Here is a 21,152-nt window from a genome sequence, read left to right on the forward strand (position 1 = left end):
TATTTTTAAGCAATAAATTCCCAAAATGTGCACTTCACTCTTCTTAATGAAAAACACTTTTTTGATACACGAATCACTTTTCTTTGAATCGATCAACGAAAGACGAATTTTCTTTTGAGACAGCTTGTATTACAAAATAATGCCAAACAAGATATTTCTGTAGGCTCATAATATTTCGAAGTAGATTAGCAATACCTGCACGCTATTCAATTGATTTTTCATTAGCCTCCTACGCCTCGAGCTACACAATTATAGTCTAAGCGCTTTGGTTATGCTACTGTATTAATATTATTTTTAATAGGTATGACTCATCTGATGAAATGATGAAATCATTTATTCCAATAAGATTGCACTTTTGAACGTTAAATAAAATATAACGATGATTATATTGGCCACTTCCAAAAGCAACTATACAGAAATAATAAAACAACTATACAGGTTTATTATTGTATTATTAGTATACATATTCGTCACATATTTACAAATATCGAAACCCTAGAATATTATACATTAAAGAGTTATAAAAAAACAATAAGACAGTGTGTCAAATAAACATAAAATAATGCTTTTGTAGTATTATAAAACAAAAATATTTAAAATTGGATCAGCAACCAATTGATTTTGTCAAGGCTCTATAATTGAGAAGCAGGACCAGCATGTTTTTGGAAACATTCTTGGACATTCTTATCTTGAATATAATCCCCCAATTTGTAATATACTTGTTTCAAAACTGTATTTTTAATAAAAAAAATAAAGTTTTTTAGTTAATTTAGTTTTAATATGTTACAATGTATTTTATTGTAACATTTATAGCTCCCCGCCCAAGAGGGGATTTCGGGATTTACTCCAGCGTGGAGGATATACAGGAAGATACCTTATGCTTAAGTATCTCTAAATATGAGCTCCATATACTTAGTCTGGCCATAAATACTGATACAATTAAAAATAAACAAAATATTACATTTTAATTTGGAATCTGTTATTTTTATATGATTGTCCATTAAGTTTTCTCATTTTGGCGCCAATACTTTGTATAATATTTTGCTATATTAAAATGCAGTGGGGTGATGAAGAGAACCGAATCGCTGTGATTTCATTACCAAAGTAGGTATAAAGCTAAATGCACATTTTAAAACTCTCCATACGCTTGGTATTTGTAAAATATTTGAGTACTGAGCTATTAATAGGTACAATGAGACCTCCTCTATTTGTGACAGAAAAATATCTGGCCTTCCACGTAGTCTTCTTAAGAAAAAGGTGGTCAAAGCAGTAAGGGAAAGAATTCGAAGAAATCCTGTCCAAAAGCAAAAGATTTTATCTCGGGAGACAAAGATAGCACCTAGAACCATGTTGCGTTTTTTAAAAGATGACTTAGGACTTGTAGCATATAAGAGACGTTCTGGTCATTTCTTAAATGATAATTTAAAAAAGAATAGGGTGATAAATCGAAAAAATTACTGAAGCGGTACGCAAAGAGTGGTCACAGAAAAATTTTGTTTACGGATGAGAATTATTTTACAATCGAGCAACATTTTAACAAACAAAATGACTGTATTTGTGCTCAAAGCTCTAAGGAAGCTTCCCAATAAGTCGCCAGTGTGCAACGTGGGAACTATCCGACTTCAGTGATGGTTTAGTGGGGTATTAGCTATGAAGGAGTGACTGAGTCATACTTTTGTGAAAAAGGTATCAAAACTTCGACACAAGTGTATCAAGATACCATCCTTGAGAAGGTAGTGAAGCCATTTAATAACACCATTTTCAATAACAAAGAATGGTCCTTCCAACAAGACTCGGCAACGGGTCATAAAGCTCGGTCTACGCAGTCTTGGTTGAAAATGAACGTTTCGGACTTCATCAGCGCTGAAGACTTGCCGTCGTCTAGTCCCGATCTTAATCCGCTAGATTATGATTTATGGTCAGTTTTAGAGAGTATGGCTTGCTCTAAACGGCATAATAATTTAGAGGCCCTAAGACAATCCGTACGATTGGCAGTGAAGATTTTTCCCATGGAAAGAGTGCGTGCTTCTATCGATAACTGGCCTCAACGTTTTAAAGACTGTATCGCACCCAATGGAGACCACTTCGAATAAGCTTTTTATATTATAAATTGTTGTTTATTTATGTATTAAACTAACACACTGTAAAAGTAATAAATGTTATTTGCAACAGAAAAAAAAATATTTTTCTTTGTTTCAGTATTTATGGCAAGACTAGGTATATGGCCGCCCGTCCAGGATAAAATGAGATTAGTAAAAAAAAGTTAATAATCAGACTCTCTCGAGAGGATCAGATTAAGGGAGGCTATGTAAGTTACATGCTAAGAAGTGTATATTTCACTAATCTGACAGGGAGGCCTGCAAAGTTGTAAAAATACAAAGAACGTTAGTGCATCTGCTTTTTGTGTCCTTTCCTTGATGTCAAGTAACTTCTCTCCAATCTTCTTCGTGTTGTCTGGATTGTTTGTTGCTTTTAAATTAAACTTTCAAGGTAATTTAATAACATGCCACTCTTAGCCTATAAATTATAAATAGTTTACTCGGGGCATGATAATACAATTTCTATAGCACGAGAAATTTCAGGCCTATAAAGACATTTACGATTAATTCAACAAAATAATAAAAACTTTCTCCATACTGCCTGGGCAGCTGAAAGCCAGCAATTGGAGGTAGCATAGTACAGGGAGCGCTGGAATTTTCTCGTTTTGCAGGCCACGATACTTTTTATGACACAGAGCTAGCGAAGTGAGTGAGGTGTTTTATAAATTTACTAGCTGCGCCCGCGAACTTCGTTTCTCCTAAATACCAAGCGTACCTATTTAGTACATACCAACATGGAACATTTGCTGACTGTTCGGTTTTCCGGAATTAAAACTTTTCTGGTTGTTCTGTCTCCATATGAACCGCAGAATTCTCGTCATAAGCTTTTAATTAACAAAAAAAATAGCAGTTAATTACCGACGGCTGAAAATTAAGGGTTGTATCTATTTTTGTATGTTGTATCATAAAAAATAGAAACAAAAAATTTTGTCTCAAAAATATAAAAATATTTTATGTGCTAGAACTTATCACTTTTTTGTTTGAAAGGGGTTTGAAAGAGCCGTTTGAGTAGCCTTTTCTCTGACCTACTGAATATGCATAATACATTTCATACGAATCGGTCGAGCCATTGTGACACGAGAATTTTATATATATATATATATATAGATTAAGCTGTGTGTATCCACAATATCATACATAGTCTACATTATATCAATACAATCTCATATACAATCTCTACACACTTAATAATTCATGGCAATACTCGTTACCCATTGGTACCCTGTCCAATTGATGAAAAATACAACGATCAATCGAATATTTTCTAAGTCCGCTTATTTCCAATCTTTAGAAAAGTAGAATATACCTGTTAGATTTGTTAGAGTTGTGAGTTATTCTAACATCCTTCAGTACTGTTGCTCAGAACTCCTTCACGGTCTAAGGAGGCCTAAAAATTACAAATGAACAATCTAAATTATATACATAATAATTTAAAAGAGCACTTTTATCGGATCAGAGTGTAGCGGGGCCATAGCAGTGCCACCTACTCGGATCCGTGCGAGCGTTCATTTTTTAAAGCACTGCTATCCCTAGCTCTCGGATCCGAGTATTCAGCACTCGACATGCTATAACTCGGATCCGATCCAAATTTTTTGTGAAAATAATAATATACATTTGTACATATTTTGAAACATACATATTTACTTAACCAAAATTAAAAAAAAGCTTTGGTTTCCGGCTATTACTTTGTATCCATTATTATTTAAATTATTGTGTAAATATGACCATACTGACCGAATTGGCATCTAACCAAAAGAGTGACTAACGAAACTAAGAAGTAATTGGTTTGTATACGTTTGAATTAATCCATAACAGAAAAAATAGCGATATTTTTTCTTCTTCTTCTTAACTTTTTAATCAATTCAAACTTACGACGCCAGTTGTCTTCATTGTGAAAAAATATTAAAGTAACAAGTGAAATCTGCGCAATATTTGATTGCTTATTTTTTATCCTCTTATCGTGGGGTTTTGATCTTAACAGGAAAATAATTTGGATGTTTAAAGAAATTTTTATCTTTATCAATAATTGTATGCATTACCAGTGGTTGATACCAAGACGCATTCTTAAATTAAGAGCACTTATTGCTTACTTAATCGCGCTAAATGCTTTATTGAGGGCTTAATAAAGCCTTGAAATAATTAATTAATAAATTATGACTACTGTATTGGCTCTTGCCAAATGACAATTTATTTTAAAAAGAATTGGAGTTCGAAGTTAGACGCACGAAGTAGTAGATTGTTTGCGATGGCGAAAGACAATAGCGAAGGAGTAGAGAAAGAGAGAGGCAATAGAGAAAGAGAATAAGGAGCTGTGCACACATTAATAATAATGATTACCCTTTTAATTCAATTATCTGTAATTGTTCAATCGTAAAAGGAAATATGATAATTTCATTCATGCATTTATATATTAAAATAAGCAGTCTTTGTTGTTAATATCGCTGTAATATCCTTAAAACAATTAATAAACAGTGTAAATGAAAATTACATAATATGACATTGAGACTTAAAAATAATTATCTGAAAGTGGATCAAAGTCTGCATAATATAAACCTGTATTACCGGTCTTGGTATTTGTACCAAATCTGCAGTTTCCCACAAGGCCTATGTAATAACCCCAACAACCTTAGAAGTAACTCGTTTATTTTTTCTAAAAAACTATTATTATAATACATTACCTAGGATTGTATTTAATCTTTACGTAGAACTGTTTATATGTCAAGCGATTATAATTTTTCTGTCTTCTTTGCCGATGAGTAGGGATGCCAACAGGCTCGAATTTAATGACGTGGAATAAGTGATACCATGATGATCTTATGTTCCAAAATAAACGTAGGTATTTTATTATTATTATTTTTTAACGGAATTCGACTCGACACAAATTCACTTCACTTTATCTAGCTATGCAAATGCAATTCAATAATTGACATTTACGAATTGCATCTACCAATTTTCAGAATCCTTTTTCCAGATCTCTTTAGATACCATTTCTATCGTCTTCTCGAACGCTGACAGCATGGAAACTGAATTTCTAGGATAAATTTGTAGTATTCTATGCATCCACTGTTATTAAACATTTTATAGAATTTTCCACGTAAACATAACATTTATTTAGTGTTAACGGTTTTGAGTATTAAAATTAAAATTTAAAGTTATATATACAATTTTAACGACATTTAAAGTTATTCATACGAATTGAATAAATTTTCTAGTTTTACAGAAAACAGTTGAAGATGCAGCTTTCTGATGGTGAAAGAATTTTTGAAGTTTTGTTTTAATTTTTTTTATTTATTTATTCCACACCATTATTCTATTTTATCAGTTAATACTAATTCGATAGAACAGCACAATAATACCCACACACCGTTTATCCTAAATAAAAAAACATATATTTATATACCTAAATACATTTTGTAATTAACGATATCTCAACTCTTGTGAACTCAGGTAGTATACAAACAAGTACATAGTTCTACGTCTATAGAAATTCTGTTTATTTGAGAGGCGTTCGCTAACTAAGTTGGAAAGTGCGCGCGGTACTTCTAAAAGTTGAGACCTCCGCCTCAGGTTTTTACTTGAAACCCGTTGACCCAGGCTCTCCATTATATCCAGATTATGAACCCATAATAATAAAGCATAATTGTGTGAAAACATTAAAAACATACATCCAAAAACACAAATGTTTCTTCTTTATAATATTAGTATAGATTAATTTTATTTATTTTTCTTCTTTAGTTAAATTTCGTCTAAATTTAAAGTAGACATATAAAGTTAAAAACGAAAAACGAATATATTTCGAATTTAAATTAATAATGAAACTGAAATAATCAAGAAATACTAATAAAATTATTATTTATCCATTTGTTATTTCTTACGAATATTTCGCGTGTCACAAAATACGACCTTGAAGGTACGCCTTACTGTAATTTCGTGTAATAACCTAGATCGTTGATCAAACATGTTCAAAACAATAATTAACTGCGATGTTGTTGATAACATTTAACGATATTTTTTCTGTAAAGAATAAGTAGTCTGCAGTAATGTATAGTGGGAGAAGAAAAGAAGAGAAAAGCGAATGTTTAAGTAACTGCTAGCATTACCATCAGCAGCTTCAACGTGCGACTCTCATCCCTCAGGTCGAAGATTCGATCTCTGGCTGTGCACCAATGGACTTTCTTTATATGTGCGCATTTAACATTCGCTCGAACGATGAAGGAAAATATCGCGAGGAAACCGGCTTGCCTTGATCCAAAAATTCGAGGGCGTGCGTCAGGCACAGAAGGCTGATCACTTACTTGCCTATTAGATTAACAAATGATCATGAATCAGTTATAGAAATCTGAGGCAGAGACCTTAAAAGTTGTAGCGCCATTGATTTTGATAGCATTACCATAAATTATCACAAAATTCAAGATAAAAATGGACAAATAATCAAGATAAAATCACCTGATTGCTAATTAAATAAAAAAAAATATGGACAATGATTTATTATGACTTTCGTTGTGGGCTTACCTCACCTTTAATCTAAAATCAGCGGATCTGATGATAATTTTTACCTATCTCTGCAGGGTTATGATTGACACATGCACTTAAACTTAGCTAGCCTATCGAGCGCTATCAAATTATCTCTCAGCCGACAAAGGGAGCTTCATAATCCAACTTTGTCCTGGAAATTACTCAAAAGCCTCTTTGTCAAGCAATCTGTCGGTTTCAGCTCTTCTTTACATCATTTACGACATTTTTATTACGTTACCCACGACTCCTTACGACTAAATTGTAACTAACGAAAAAATTATTGTATTAAAATTGTGTGAAAAAATATATGCACAATTAACAATTCGGTCATGTGGAAACTTATTAAAATATATAAAGAGGTAATGTTAAATAAAACCGTTTTAAAATAGACTTAAAGAGACAACTAAAATTTACAATTATGACGCGACAGATACGAAAAAGTACCGTTACTAGTATTATATTATAGTATAGGCAAGCAACATTTAAAATATATTAGATACTTACGTTTTTCTTAACCAAGATTTAATATTTGGTTTAATATTAATTTTATATAGCACAGTCTTTATGAAGTAGTCGGTATTAAACTTTACCGGTTAATAAAGTAAATTTATTACATTTTAACAATATCAATTTACTCGATGTTTTGAATGCTTTTCAGCAACGAATTATGGAAAATGAATGGACTGATTCACTATGACTGTTTGAATGCGATAAATTAAAAAACTGTATGGATTTTGTAGAATTTTCATTAATTAAGATGAATTTCCTTAGGAAGGTTTCGGGGCATAATTGATAATGTATGTGCATAATAAGATGGTTATTAATAATCATAACAATCAAATATACAGTATTTACAATTTTCCTAACCTATTTTGTAATAATAAAAATATTTAAAAATATGTATATAGAAAATTTTACCCTGTCTCTATGTACCTTTAATGCTGATAACATTTCTGTATTGCGATAGTTATTCATCGAGCGAGAAAATCTCTGGGGTCACCGGTACTATTTACCAGGCGCGAACTTAAATCGTTAATTAGCGCCGGTGCACTTAAGCCCCATGGCCCAACAGTCTCTACTCTTAAGGGAAGAATTGAAGTTAAAGGAAAGACTCTTATGTTTGAGTCGTTTATTATTTTCCACCTGCTCTGCGGCCGCCCTAGCTTTTTTGCTTGTCCGAAGGAAGTAAGACGGGAAAACGTTTGTCAATTGTTGTAAAATTGTCTTAAATATCTGTCAAAACCCATACGAAGTTGTCGGTATAAACTTTTATTTAAATGTCTCAATTAAAAAAATAATTAGTAAGCATGAATTGTAAGCATGACCTGTAAAATAAGAGATTCATTATTCTTTTAAGATTTCCGTTCTCACCAAAATGCCCGTGTGAAGGCAAAAGATAATTTATGGCGTTAATTACCTAACCGCTATCAATACTTCGACCCCTTAGTAATCTAACTTTGACCATTACGGCCCCTTTGAGTACCTACCCCTTTTATTGGTAAAGTTATTCTAAGGATGTAGAATTTCTTTATCAGGTGGGTAGCGCATTATGTACCCGCATAGTTAAAAAAATAAATATGTACCTATGTAATGTATGTAAATGTATGTTTGTGGATGTTTTTGTAAAAATGTGCTTAAGAGACTTAGTTAATAAAATAAAATAAAAAATAAAAATAGCCTTTATTAGAGTACACTAAAGTTACACTAAGGGTCTGTTTCACAATGTATGGATACATGAAAACACAAGAACCGACTAATATACTTAATAGAGACAGACGGTCTAAAATATAAGGTCTAAAATATACGTGTTTCTAACATAAAAAATAATAGCATTAAATTTATATATAAAATTGACCATCCTCCTACTTTCTAATAAGCAATTATTTATAATTAGTTTTCACATTTTACCAATAGCCATTTTATCTTATTACTGACGGAAAAATCTTTATCAATAAATTTTGCTTGTGGAACTCTTCTTCAATTTTACAGCAAATTTACTGATAAATTCACACCTGTAGTATTTTAGTAGCTGATGATAACTGGAGATTAACTTATAATCCGCTATTTTATCCTAAATTTGAATATTATATTACTGTTCAGTATGTCCAGGGCTAATCTTAGCATGAACTAATAACTAACATTAATGAAAACTAGTTAATTATATTTCGTATTAGCTATAATTACTAAATACTACATTGTAGTTTATATAAAACTCGCTTTTAAACCTAATCGAGATACAAAATAATATGGAAATAATGAAACAATATTTTCTTAGTTAAATTAACATACTAAATTATTTTTTTATAGATAGATAGAGCGTGAGATAGCTAGTTTTTTAATGTAACAAGAAAAATTGTATGGAATATATGTAGTAAGTAAAGTCAGAGTTGAAAGGATTTCATCGTAGCCCTGAGGCATAGTAGATATCGAAACATGAATATTAATATTTTATTGACATATTTCAGCATACAGATTTCAGACAGCTGAATAGAATACTAATATTTGTAGTTTATGAATGTGTATTTATATATGTCAATGATTAAGTATAGTTTGTCATGTGGGTAATTTATTGTGTATTGCATGGTATTTGGTTGTCTTTACACATAAATAAATAAGAGCAAAAACAAAAGTTGTAGATGTCATTGCCCTAAAACAGAAGTGGCTATGGGATGTGTCATGTGGGGGCTTTAGGCATAGATAAAAGGTGGATTGTACAGACAACTATATGGAAAGGACCAAGAGCAAGAAAGAAAGAGGGTGCCTTAAAAAAGGTATTCGGATCATATTATAGAAACGTTAGCTGAAAGGTTATGGACAAAGAAAGCTATGGTTTGTTGAAAAATCTGGAAAAAGCCTTCGACCTTAAAGGAGTTTCGATCAAATTTGAGGAAGACAGGTTTGAAAAATATTTTTGAAAAATATTGTGAGATAAAAAAAGGGCATTTTAAAAACCATGTTAAATATATATGAGTTCGAGTTTCTTCCTTCCAGAGTACTAATCAATGGTATAATATACTAGCTTACGCTGTTTATAAAGGTTCAGAATGTAGAACTTATAAAGAAAATGTTTCAGTTTAATCTAAGAAAACAGGAACTCGTAATGTTTAGTCGTTTAAGAAATGTTTGCATCTTTATCAACGCCGCATGCAAGTTTCTAGCTTCGTTATGTACAACCATAGTCATTGCTCTCAGATTGTCGCAGGCGTACACAATTTATAGTAGTATATTTGCTAATAAAGATTTCTTTCATGTATCTTCGGAAAACAAATGCCATTTTGGTATTAAGTAATTATTCTCATATCTTTAGTAATATTATAAACAGGCAGTATATATTTGTATTTTCATAACAAAAAAGAAAAAGTCTAAAAGTATTGATTTTCAAAAATCTATTAAATGCTGCATTATATCTAAATAACATAGAAATGTTCGCGTATGTTCGCTATTCGCTGATAATTTTAAATAGGCAAGTAGGTGATCAACCTTCTGTGTTTTGTGATACACACCATCGACTATTTAAAGTAAGTCATGTCCTCGCTATGTCTTTCTTAACCGTATGAGCGATGATAAATGCGCACATACAGAAAGTACATTGGGGCACAGCTGAGGATCGATACTACGTACCCAGGGATGAGAGTTGCACGCTAAAGCCACTAGACCAACAGTGCTATAAGATATTACAGTAATATGTTAAAAATTGTCCAGCCATGCGTACCCGGGAATGACCGCTTCGTTATGTACCCCATACCCAATTCTCAAACCTTACTCTTGCCTTCAAATTTCTGTATCTATACTAATATTATAAAGAGGAAAGGTTTGATTTTTTGTTTGTTTGTTTGTTTGTATGAATTGAATAGGCTCCGAAACTACTTGGCAGATTTGAAAAATTCTTTCACTGTTGGAAAGCTACATCATTCCTGAGTGACATAGGCTATATTTCATTTTCAAAAAAAAATAGGCATCCTTACTAAAATTACGATAACATTAACATTTGTTTATTATTTGATACAATTCTAACAGATGGCGCTGAGTTAAAGGTAGTTTAGTTTAGGTCCGTGTCGTGGTACCAACGTTTCACATAAGTTCTCCTACGGTTTCCCTTGATTAATTTACTAGTATGTAATATAACAAAAACCTTAGCCACAGCAACGCTTGGCCGAGTCTGCTAGTCTGTTATAATTTATACCTATAAATATCGTGATAATATCTATAGGGAAATAAATATGACTGACACATACTTGCTGCTCAACAAGATGGTCAACACAGCCACGATTTCAACACAGATTCATATTAATATTATGATAAAATATTTAAAAACAAATCCTTGTACGTCTAAAGTCGGCCAATTGAAGGATTACGTGTGATTTTAAACGGGCCGGCTCGTGTCGGTTTCACTTTGATATGCAAATTGCGGGACACCGGACGACTGTATGCATTCGGCTTTATTGCTATTTCTGGTATATAAATCTATTTAATAAATAGAGTTCAGTTGCACCTGGTGGATACTACCGGTGACCCCAGGGCTTTCCTTCATCAACGAATAAGTATCGCCAGCGTTAAATGCAGTGCCACAGGTAACAAACTTTTTATTTAAATATTTTATTATTTACTTATTACTATGTTGGTTAAGAAAATTTAACATTCTGTATATCTGATTGCTGTTTAGTTACATGAATAAATATTTTTTTTATTTAAATCAAGCAATGGTCCCATATAAAAGATTATTATACGCCGTCTTACATATATTCAAAGGTTTTTATGTGTAAATATTTTTTTTATCAAATAACTGTATTAGTTGTGTTCATTTTTTTATTTATTTATAATAATTGGCTATTTTAAAATGTGATGAAGAGCATGTTGATGACAACTGTTGGCGATTAAAGAGTTTTATAGCCCTTGATTTGAGAACTGACTAAATGTATGAAAGCATATACAGTGAAAACCGTTCAAGACGACATTGGTTAGAAGAACATATCGGTTATGTTGACCAAAATGAAAGGCTGAATTCAAACATACATAATAACAACGTAATTGGTTGCTACGACTATCGCCTGTTACGACCAAATATGTAGTCCCTTCGATGTGTTTCGATTTTCACTGTACGTACATTTCTGAGTTCATACATTTACATGAAGTTACCTAAATTAAGAAACATATTTTTTTATTCCCAACTAAGCCTTCATGTAGACCCCCGTCTAATCAGCCTATCTATAGCTGACATGATCTTTGGGTCTTATATATCTTATATATCTTAAGATACCGAGTCGAGACTTGTATGTTTAATACGTTTTAAACTTGTAGGTCTAATAATGGTTTTCACTTGATATTAATAAAAAATCATGTAAAAATACCGCTTTGAACCGGTTAAATCTAGTCTGAAGTGTTTGTGATGTTCTGACAGATTGCGATGATTTGTAGCGTTTTTGGATCCTTTGTGCAATCCAGTTTCATCGCTTTGCAACAACTGAACGATTGAGGTCACTTGGTCACAATTCAGCGTCAAAGAACTAACTATATCAATAATACAAGACATTATATTATTGTCAAGGCAGAATAATTAAACATCCTTCAAGAAAAGAGCGTACTAATTCTTAAAAGGCTGGCAACGCACTCGCGAGCCCTCTGGCATTGAGAGTGTCCATGGGCGGCGGTATCACTTAACATCAGGTGAGTCTCCTGTCCGTTTGCCCCCTGTTCTATAAAAAAAAAGAATACTGAAGCCTCTGAAGTATTTCCGAACTAATTCATTTTAAGGTCTTTCAGGAAAAGAGTGTACTTATTCCCAACAGCAACGCCCCGTGCGTTCTTCTGGCATTGTACTCGCATTTTAAAAGCTATGGTTTAAAGAATATATGTATGGTTACAATATTATATATATATTTCAATTTTTTAATGGACACATATAAATTTCAAAAACGTTTACAAAATCCGCGAAAGAGCAAAACAACGCCATCCACTCGCAAATCTACCAGGAGTCAAAAGTAGTTCTAAAAGTAAAAAGTTAATAAAAAAGTTTAAATATACACTACAGTAATGTTATTTACGTTTCAATGTAATAAAACATCCTTACCAATAATCCCATTACCATAAACTCACACAGATAAATCCAAGCAATCCGATTATACGACTGAAGTGAGTGAGAAAAATTAATTTCCCTCGTTTCTCGTGTTTTATTTTTCAATCAATCTTCCATCATGCTTATTTTCTACGTTTATCATAGCCTACTCTGGCTCTAGTCTTAATCAGATGTTTTAAAGGTGAAAATCTACCAATATTTTAAAATAGGCTGCATCTTGTTTAATTGATATTTGATAGAAATATTGATACTCCAACTACATTTCTTTAGTGATAATTTATATTTTTTTTTAATAATACGAAAATACTCGTATGTAAGGACAGGATATTTCTCAAAATTAATATATTAGCTGATTGGAAACAATTTTTATAAACCTATTTCAAGAGATTCAGATTTAGCTTTGGTGATTTGATTTGGGTTAAAAATAAGGTGTTAGGGGCAGATAGTTACGATGTGTGAAGTGTGTTAAATACTAAAACAAATCTGAAATACCTCTGTAATTTATAATCTAAACTAGCAAGTAGAACTTTTTTATTAAAAAAATACCCCATTTAAACTGCGAACAATTCATTGCAAATAATTAAATTTTTCCAACGCAAGCTAAGAGGGAACCATTTCGCTCAAATTGACCCACTCGAGACTTTAATGAACTTCCACAGTTTTAGGGTTCCCTATCTAACGATCTCCATTTACATCAATTTAGAAAAATGAAAAAAAGATGTTCAGAAGCCATTGAAATTGGCTTTTTTAATAAAACAGGGGGCAAACAGGCAAGAAGGAGCACCTGATGTTAAGTGATACCGGCCGGATCAGTTGCCGGCTTTTTAATAATGTTAATGTCTATTAAAATGTTACACTAGAGTGTGTTGGTGTTCTTTTAGTATTTATGAATAGTTTCTCTTTTCGGAGGCAAAACATTATGGGTCGCAGAGACTGCATAGTAAGTGTGGGATGTAATTACGCGAACTTGTTATCATAAAGACATAATCGTACACGCTTTAGAAGTTGTTATACTTCTTTGGCGTAATAAGATAAAAATGTTTTCAAAAAATTTATATTTTGCCTTATGTTACGCCTTACATTTGTAGAAAAAAACTACACTAACAATAAAAAAACTAAAATGTTGGTTATAGCTAACTTTTGGGTGTCGATTTTTGTGAATTTGTTGGAATGTGAATTCATAATTTTTTCCCTAACGCAGTAAAACCAGTATAACTTCAATAATAACTCTAGTATTTTCAAACCGATACCACTTAAGAAAAGAGCGTAAAAATCACTCCGGCGTTGCAATCCATAGATCCTTCATGGTCATGGTGGCCAACACATTGCTCATAGTGAGTTGTCGGTTTTCTGCCTTTAATCCCACAAAACTAACCTCTCTTTTGCACGGGCCGCACGACTGTTTATATCTCATCTGTACATCTACTCACGCGGCCTAGACCCTCGCGCACCGCGCCCGATACATCGCAACAAAAACCATTATATCTGTTGGAATATAATAACTACAACTATGAAAAAAATACTAGAAAATAGCTTAAAGGATATAGATTAAAATACATTTAATAATAATTAGATGCCCGTGACTACAATATCTTAAAGTTGAAATCAAACTCAATTTAATAGCCCGTGACGACAATATTTTAAAGTTGGAATCAAACTCAATTTCGCATTTAAAACTATAAAATATTATCATAATCATAAAGTACAAATATTCAAGTTTATTTTGATGTATGATAATTAAAGAAATATGATATAAAACTAACAAAATAATTGCCGACACTCGATACGCTTGTTGACAAAATTGACAAGTACCACTTAACCGACTTCGGAATTTTTTTTGTACAAAGAACTCTTCATATTTCATTGCCATCTGTTGTTAATTGGGTACACTATTTCGTAAGCTATCGTTCTACGTCGATAAAAACGTTTATTTCTTAGGTCAGTTTGAACTAGATGGCATTTTCTTAAACTCTTCGTTTTGGGTACTGTAGTTACCACGTACGAATGAGGCCATACTGTTTTTTGGTTACTGTAGTACCCACGTACAAAAGAGTACGTGGGTACTACGCTTCAAACTCTCTCTAAAAATACATCATGACCCTTCCCTTGCCTTTCTTTCTTTTCTTTTGCCGACTCTTTTTCATTGATAAACACTACGTGCTTTTATGAAACTGCTTTACATTTCAGCACTTAACTCGATATTTTACCTACATTTATTTAGGGCCACAACATACTTAAATGTAATATCAATTCAAAACGAAAAGTCATAGTCATTTAGACCTCACACTTAGAACACATATATTCTCATCCCAATAATATTGACGAAACCCCCTCACAGAATTCCTTCGTTTATTGCGCGGTTTTATTCCCAGCGGAGCCTACTCACCTAAAAGAATTTCATTCAAATATTTTCTCAAATTACAAGGCTTTCCAGGCTTCATAAACACCGGTTTCTATTTGTTTTTTCCGGACAGAGTGACTTTTGTTTTGTGTATTTTTAGCCCTGTGTAACTTCAATATTTGTCAACGTGAAAGCAGAGAAAATATCACTCACTGTTAACAATAGCCACTATTTTTCGTTCTAAATTCCTTTATGTTTAAAGGATACTGTGTTCATCATAATAATGTATTTAAAACACGTAAATATTAACACTTAACATCAGTATCCAGATTCACTTCGTCCACTATTTGAATCTAAGGCTTTTCCACGATACTTTCCTGTACAAGCGAGTGCATAATGGAAATATAGCATAATAATCCATTTGTTCCCATCAGATTTGAACCTATGACTTCTAGAATAAAGGTCGCACGTTTAAGCCTAGCCAACACTGTTCATAAAACATCTATGTTGTGTTCAAAGTGACAATATATTTTTTATTTACGAGAATAAATTCAACTAAAGAGTGGACTTTGGACTTTAGAAATTCTTCTTCGAAGTTACTTCTGTATATATATAGTCATATTGATGTATAGAAATATCACTCATGGATGTGGTTTAAAATTCGGTTTAAGTTTAAATTATCTTTTGTATTAATGCAGTGGTCTAGTGAATTGTTATATATAGTTACAAATGTATCACAATCCTTTCCATCACGAACTACGGGTTGAGAATCTATACATTCGTTTATTCATATGAAAAGTCTGGCAAAAACCTGTGAACGCCCCAGATATATTTTTTTAACATTCATCTTTTAATATAACATGTTTTTCATAATAATCTTAAACAACGTTCATTATTATGCTAATAAAGGCTAAATTATGTGTTTTCATGTCATGATGTACACACAAATACTAAAAAATAAATAGTTGGTGATTAAAAAGAGATGTTTGTAAAAATATCTCTTTTTAATCACCAACTATTAAAAAATAAATAGTTGGTGATTAAAAAGAGATGTTTGTAAAAATATCTAAGCATTTGCATATTGACTTTGCGAAGCGCAAATAATTCTATACTTTTAATGTGTTCTACAAAAACAGGTCGCAATGAATAAATAGTTTTAATTATAGGGATCAAATTAAAGGTAGGTCGTCTGGGTCTGGTTTTTGACAGATGAGAGCACCACAGCGGTTGGGGCAGCATTTGAGAGCGCGGGGACAATCCGAGTCACCAGTACATGTGTGGCTGCACACCCATGGCCCACGTGGGTATTCGGGACAACGACCTTTCTTCTCTGAAACATAAACAAATGTCTAGTTATAGGATTATAAATATTCACAGTCTGTTAATTCTATTATATACAACGCTAGTGAATAGAATCCTGGAAATTAACTGTAATAATAATGTCTGTTTAGCCATTAATTTAATAAACGTAAATGAGGTAATAAATCTTTGTGAGCAGGTGTGCTAAATTTCTGTTGTTGTGTTCAATTATCTTTTTAAAATAATAAATTATCTTTTATTTAATTGAGATATATAACAACTTGGGGAAAAGTAAGTTGAATAGTTTTAACAACGTTTTCCTGGAGGTATCTAAGGAAACTAAAATCCTCCTTAACCTTTTCGACATGTATTTGGAAACAGTTTTTTTATATAGTATATAATATTTCAAAGTATTTAATACAGTATTTACAATATTCTTGACCTATACAATTATTATTAAAAATTGATAAATAAAAAAAGGAATCAAGTTTAAAAAGTGTGTTTGCTGTGGCAGTATTTATACATTTGATACTGGCAGCATTTCCTCGGAGTTTTGCGATACTGTTTCGCTAAGCGAGGAAAACATTAGAAGCGTTACTAGTACTATCTACCAGGTGCCAACTTCAAACTCTAATTCTATATATATATATATCTAACACTGCCCAAGAGTCTCTATTCTAATGAGAGAATCAAAGGAGAAAAGACTCGTATATTTTAGCAGTTTATTACAGTCATTAAAATCTAACTACTCGACTTCGAAAAATATATAATGACTACATCATCATCATCATTAATAAAGGTAAAAGTTTTATTTGAAAACTGCTAGCTTTTATGAACTGGCAAACATTCACGGCATTTTTTAACATAGTCAAATATTCTTCTAAGACTTTGTTTTGTAATCGACCCTGAAAATTATGTCACACAAAACTAAAGCACCATTTTCGAAGTTTCATCTCGTCAAAGAAACAGGAGACAATGATCTTCGCTACGGGGTTTCTTTTCTTTTCGAGTCAGAATAGTCGTTGAATTTTGAGACCTTGACATGTGAGAATCGCTTATTTATTACGAATAACCTTTATTTTCCAAGAAAATACAATAAGACGATGTCAATATTATTAAGGTGTTCTAGAATGTCTCACAAGCAAATCTAAATTAGCATTTAAATTCAGTTTTTATCAAGTATATTTGACGTTGTCAAGTGTGTATAAGAAGGAATACCAAATAGAAAAGGAAAACGTCACATTTATCCGAAGTGATGCGTCAATCAATAAAAAAATACTTTGATATATTTGATATTAGGGGAATGAGCAACCAAAGTTTTCTCCAAGAACTCGGGTATATGTCTGATGTAAAAGGCCGAGGTTGTTTGATACCAAGGCCCAGAACCTGTCTGTTGCACCATGAGCTATATAGCTTATTGACAACCTACAAAATAGATCATCCCATGACATCGAATAAACGAGACAGTTTGTGGTCCCACGTGACTTTAGCAGTGATCAGATTTCTTTTATTCAATTTGTATGAAAATTGGTACTATGAGCGCTCGGCTGAACCAATATTTTACCGTTGCGCCTTCCAACTATGGCAGAATAAGTGATTCTAATAGTATAGAACATATAAAATTAACCATTTTATTTTCGACTGGTTCATTAAGTTAAAATAATATGATACTTAGGGCCTGTTTCACAATGTATGGATAAAGTACCAAATAGCTATGCAACACATAAATTATTCGAAATATAAAATTTCCAAATAAGATACTTCGCGTTTTATGACAAATAGCTCTCTCTAACAGTCGTGAAACGCAAAAATACTGTTTATCCTACCAATAAGTAATAAATAGCTTATTTGAAACATATCCGGACATTGTGAAACAGGCCCTTACTGTCTAAATTTTTAGGTTAATACATAATAGGGTATTGTGGTTGATGAATTAATTAAAATAATTTTATTTACTTTTATAAAAACATTTGTCAAAACAAGTTTGACAGTAAAATTTCTAAACTTAAATCTAAACTGCTTCCCACTAAAGTAGTTACGTTAGAGCGTACCAATTCTTAAAAGGCCGGCAACGCACTTGGGGGCCTTTTGGCAATGTGATTAGCGGTATCACGCCATATTACCATATTTGAGGGAAATAAAGGATCCGTCACCGCCACTGTTAAATATTACTTTTTATTAATTTATTAATTTAGTACTGGTATTGGTAGACTGTATTGGCTTAGTACAGTTAAAATAGTGTATATATCTTTTGTGAATAAATAAAAAAACAAATGTTAGTCGTTTTTGAAGCATAATATATTTTTTGTTTATATAGGTCAATATTGCATTGTATGTCAAAGCTACATATTTTAGACTTCGCAAGATTGCTGTAACATACTATACAAAAGAGTAATGTTAAACATGTATTTGGGTGATTTACGTCCCGTAATTCTGCTCCGAAACGGTTGCCATTTTTATCTTTTTATAGACAGAGTATATACGCAAATACGACATCAAACATATCATATTTTGTATATAATATTTTGCAGTTAACTTCTATCTCAATGAGATTCTATAGGCATTCTTGATTCTTAAAAATCATTGTATAGAAATGAAAAGTTCTGTTCAAAGCGCAAGACAGCTATGATTACATTAATACAGACCACATAGGTTTCTAATGTAACATATTATTGTGATTTTATTATATTATTTATGACCCTTTTTCCTCTACTTTAAAAAAAATAAAACAACTGTTAAAATCCTAACTCTTACGTGTATATGTGGCGTTGTCATGTTTTGTTTTGTTTGTATCATATAGTTATATTAGTGAAACCTATTGTGGATACATCCAATGTGTTTATTTTATGTTTTATTTATAACTTTATTTTTATTGTAAAGATGTATCTGTTTTGTTTCCAAATAAATAAATATTACGCAAACCCAACTTGCCTATAAGAAATATCATGAAACAGATTCCCAAACTGATTTATTTATTTTATTTTTCCGAGTAATTCCGATACTATCGCATTCTTAAGTTGAAGTATAAATAATATTAAGAAAAACAAAGATACATCTCACCTAGTGTGACAAAATGTCTCTGTGTCATTGGATCCACACACATTGCACCACCGCATGCTGTAGGACAACAAAGTTGGGTGGAATTGCAGGCCACGGTAGGACCACATTGGGCTTCACAAATATCCACGGAGAGTGTAGGCGGACATGACCCTGGCTCACATTTTGACAGAGTAAAGGCTAAAGCTGAAAAATATATCGGCTTATATTAGAATTAATAGTCAGCATGGCCCTCATTATTTCGGCCAAAGCGTGTAGTTAAGTCTTCCTCAATACATGGACGCTATTTAATGTATATATTAAAGAAATAAAGAAAGAAAAAAGACTGATTTATCTTTTATGTGTTGGTTAACCTTATGTTAGATATTTGATTGAAAGATGCCGAGACAAAATATTTTTTATGAACATTAAAATAAATGTAGACTCACCAAAAACGATGAAATAATAAAATAACATTGTTCAGTCACGTAGAGTCTGCTTTATAATCCACGTTTATTTCGATAATTGCGAGGGCATCTTGACATAAATAACGCACTACACACGCGCTCTTAGTTCAACGAACATTAACGATTTATTTTATATATATGCCAAATTTTAACTAACAATAATAAACCTTTCACACAGGGTCTTTTTCGCTTGCACAAAACACCTACTCGAGAGGACCTTTGGACATAATAGTTAAATATTATACAAGTATAAAAGAGACTTTTAAAAAAACAAACGTATAAATATATTGTTGTTTGATGATTTGATTTTTTTTAAGAGTAACGAGAGTTTTTTACGCCGACTTTTACCCTCGGCTTTGCTGTCTTCTTTGCCGATGAGTACTAGTAGGATCAAATTTAATGACGTGGAATAAGTGATACCTGTCTATCTAATGTTCCGTAATAAACATTTTATTATTATATATTTTTTAATAAAAATATTAATATATCACCAAACTGATGACTGTTTAATAAATAATTCATCTAAACAACATACATTGATAAATATAACTCTGTAATTATGACGCGTAAGACAAGACGAATTCTATGTTTAATAGAACAAGAAATAGAATTTTAGAATTACGTGAAGTTTCCTGTTTGGTCTGATTTTACGTAGACGCTTGATTTCGATGCCTGCAATAATCCTCTCAAACATTCGACAAGTGTTTATAGAAATCATAAATAAGCTCAGAAGCTTCCCTCTTTTGGTTTTATCTAATTTATACAAAATGTGTACATGACCATGCAACAAAACAAGAAGCTTACGCCACCATTTAACCTCGTGTTTACACTTCAAATAGGCGCCGCATTTTTTAATTTTTTTATAGAACAGGGGGCAAACGGGCAGAAGGCTCACCTGATGTTAAGTGATACCGCCGCCCATGGACACTCTCAATGCCAGGGGGCTCGCGAGTGCGTTGTCGACCTTTTAAGAATTGGCACGCTCTGGAAAGGGTTAAACTGTTTTACAAGGAATAGTGGTTTTATAAATTTAACAAAAAAACCTTTTGCTATACATATTTTTTTCTAAGTACGTTTAAATACACAGTATATTACATACGCTTCTCATATAGATGGCTCTCCGACAGCTGCGAGTGTAAGCGAGTTGTCGGAGCTTGCTGAAGCTGCAGTGTGCGAGTCGAATAAAGATTTTTAATAAGACATCGTCCTGGTCGTCTCTTATCAACGCCCTTTTATTCTGAGAAGCGTTTTCCAATTAACAGCCCTTACTTATAAATGCAAATATATATAGGTAGCTAATTGCTTTTACGGTATTCAAATCA

At 32.2% G+C, this 21,152-nt stretch overlaps 1 protein-coding gene and 1 long non-coding RNA gene across 2 annotated transcripts; both read right to left on the reverse strand.

Annotated features, from left to right (window-relative positions):
* Positions 1–14,058: 14,058 nt before the first annotated feature.
* LOC123689362 lies at positions 14,059–14,511 on the reverse strand. Its single transcript, XR_006750352.1, has 2 exons — positions 14,451–14,511; positions 14,059–14,172 (listed from the first exon to the last, which is right to left on the reverse strand). It is a non-coding gene; the product is annotated as an uncharacterized LOC123689362 (long non-coding RNA).
* Positions 14,512–16,197: 1,686 nt separating this feature from the next.
* On the reverse strand, positions 16,198–19,840 carry LOC111000472 (WAP four-disulfide core domain protein 2). The gene is made up of 3 exons (XM_022269917.2): positions 19,813–19,840; positions 19,388–19,570; positions 16,198–16,358 (listed from the first exon to the last, which is right to left on the reverse strand). Exons 1-3 carry the CDS (start codon positions 19,838–19,840, stop codon positions 16,198–16,200), a joined length of 372 nt encoding a protein of 123 aa, XP_022125609.2.
* Between the last annotated feature and the right edge of the window lie 1,312 nt (positions 19,841–21,152).

The sequence above is a fragment of the Pieris rapae genome, chromosome 7 (genome assembly GCF_905147795.1).
Source record: "Pieris rapae chromosome 7, ilPieRapa1.1, whole genome shotgun sequence".
NCBI lineage: Eukaryota > Metazoa > Arthropoda > Insecta > Lepidoptera > Pieridae > Pieris > Pieris rapae.

Coding starts and splice junctions, on each gene's coding strand:
- LOC111000472 (XM_022269917.2), bottom strand. CDS start 19,840: ATGTTATTTTATTATTTCATCGTTTTTG. Junction 19,571..19,812: donor TTATTATTTCATCGTTTTTG/GTGAGTCTACAT, acceptor TATATTTTTCAG/CTTTAGCCTTTACTCTGTCA. Junction 16,359..19,387: donor GAGACATTTTGTCACACTAG/GTGAGATGTATC, acceptor TTTATGTTTCAG/AGAAGAAAGGTCGTTGTCCC.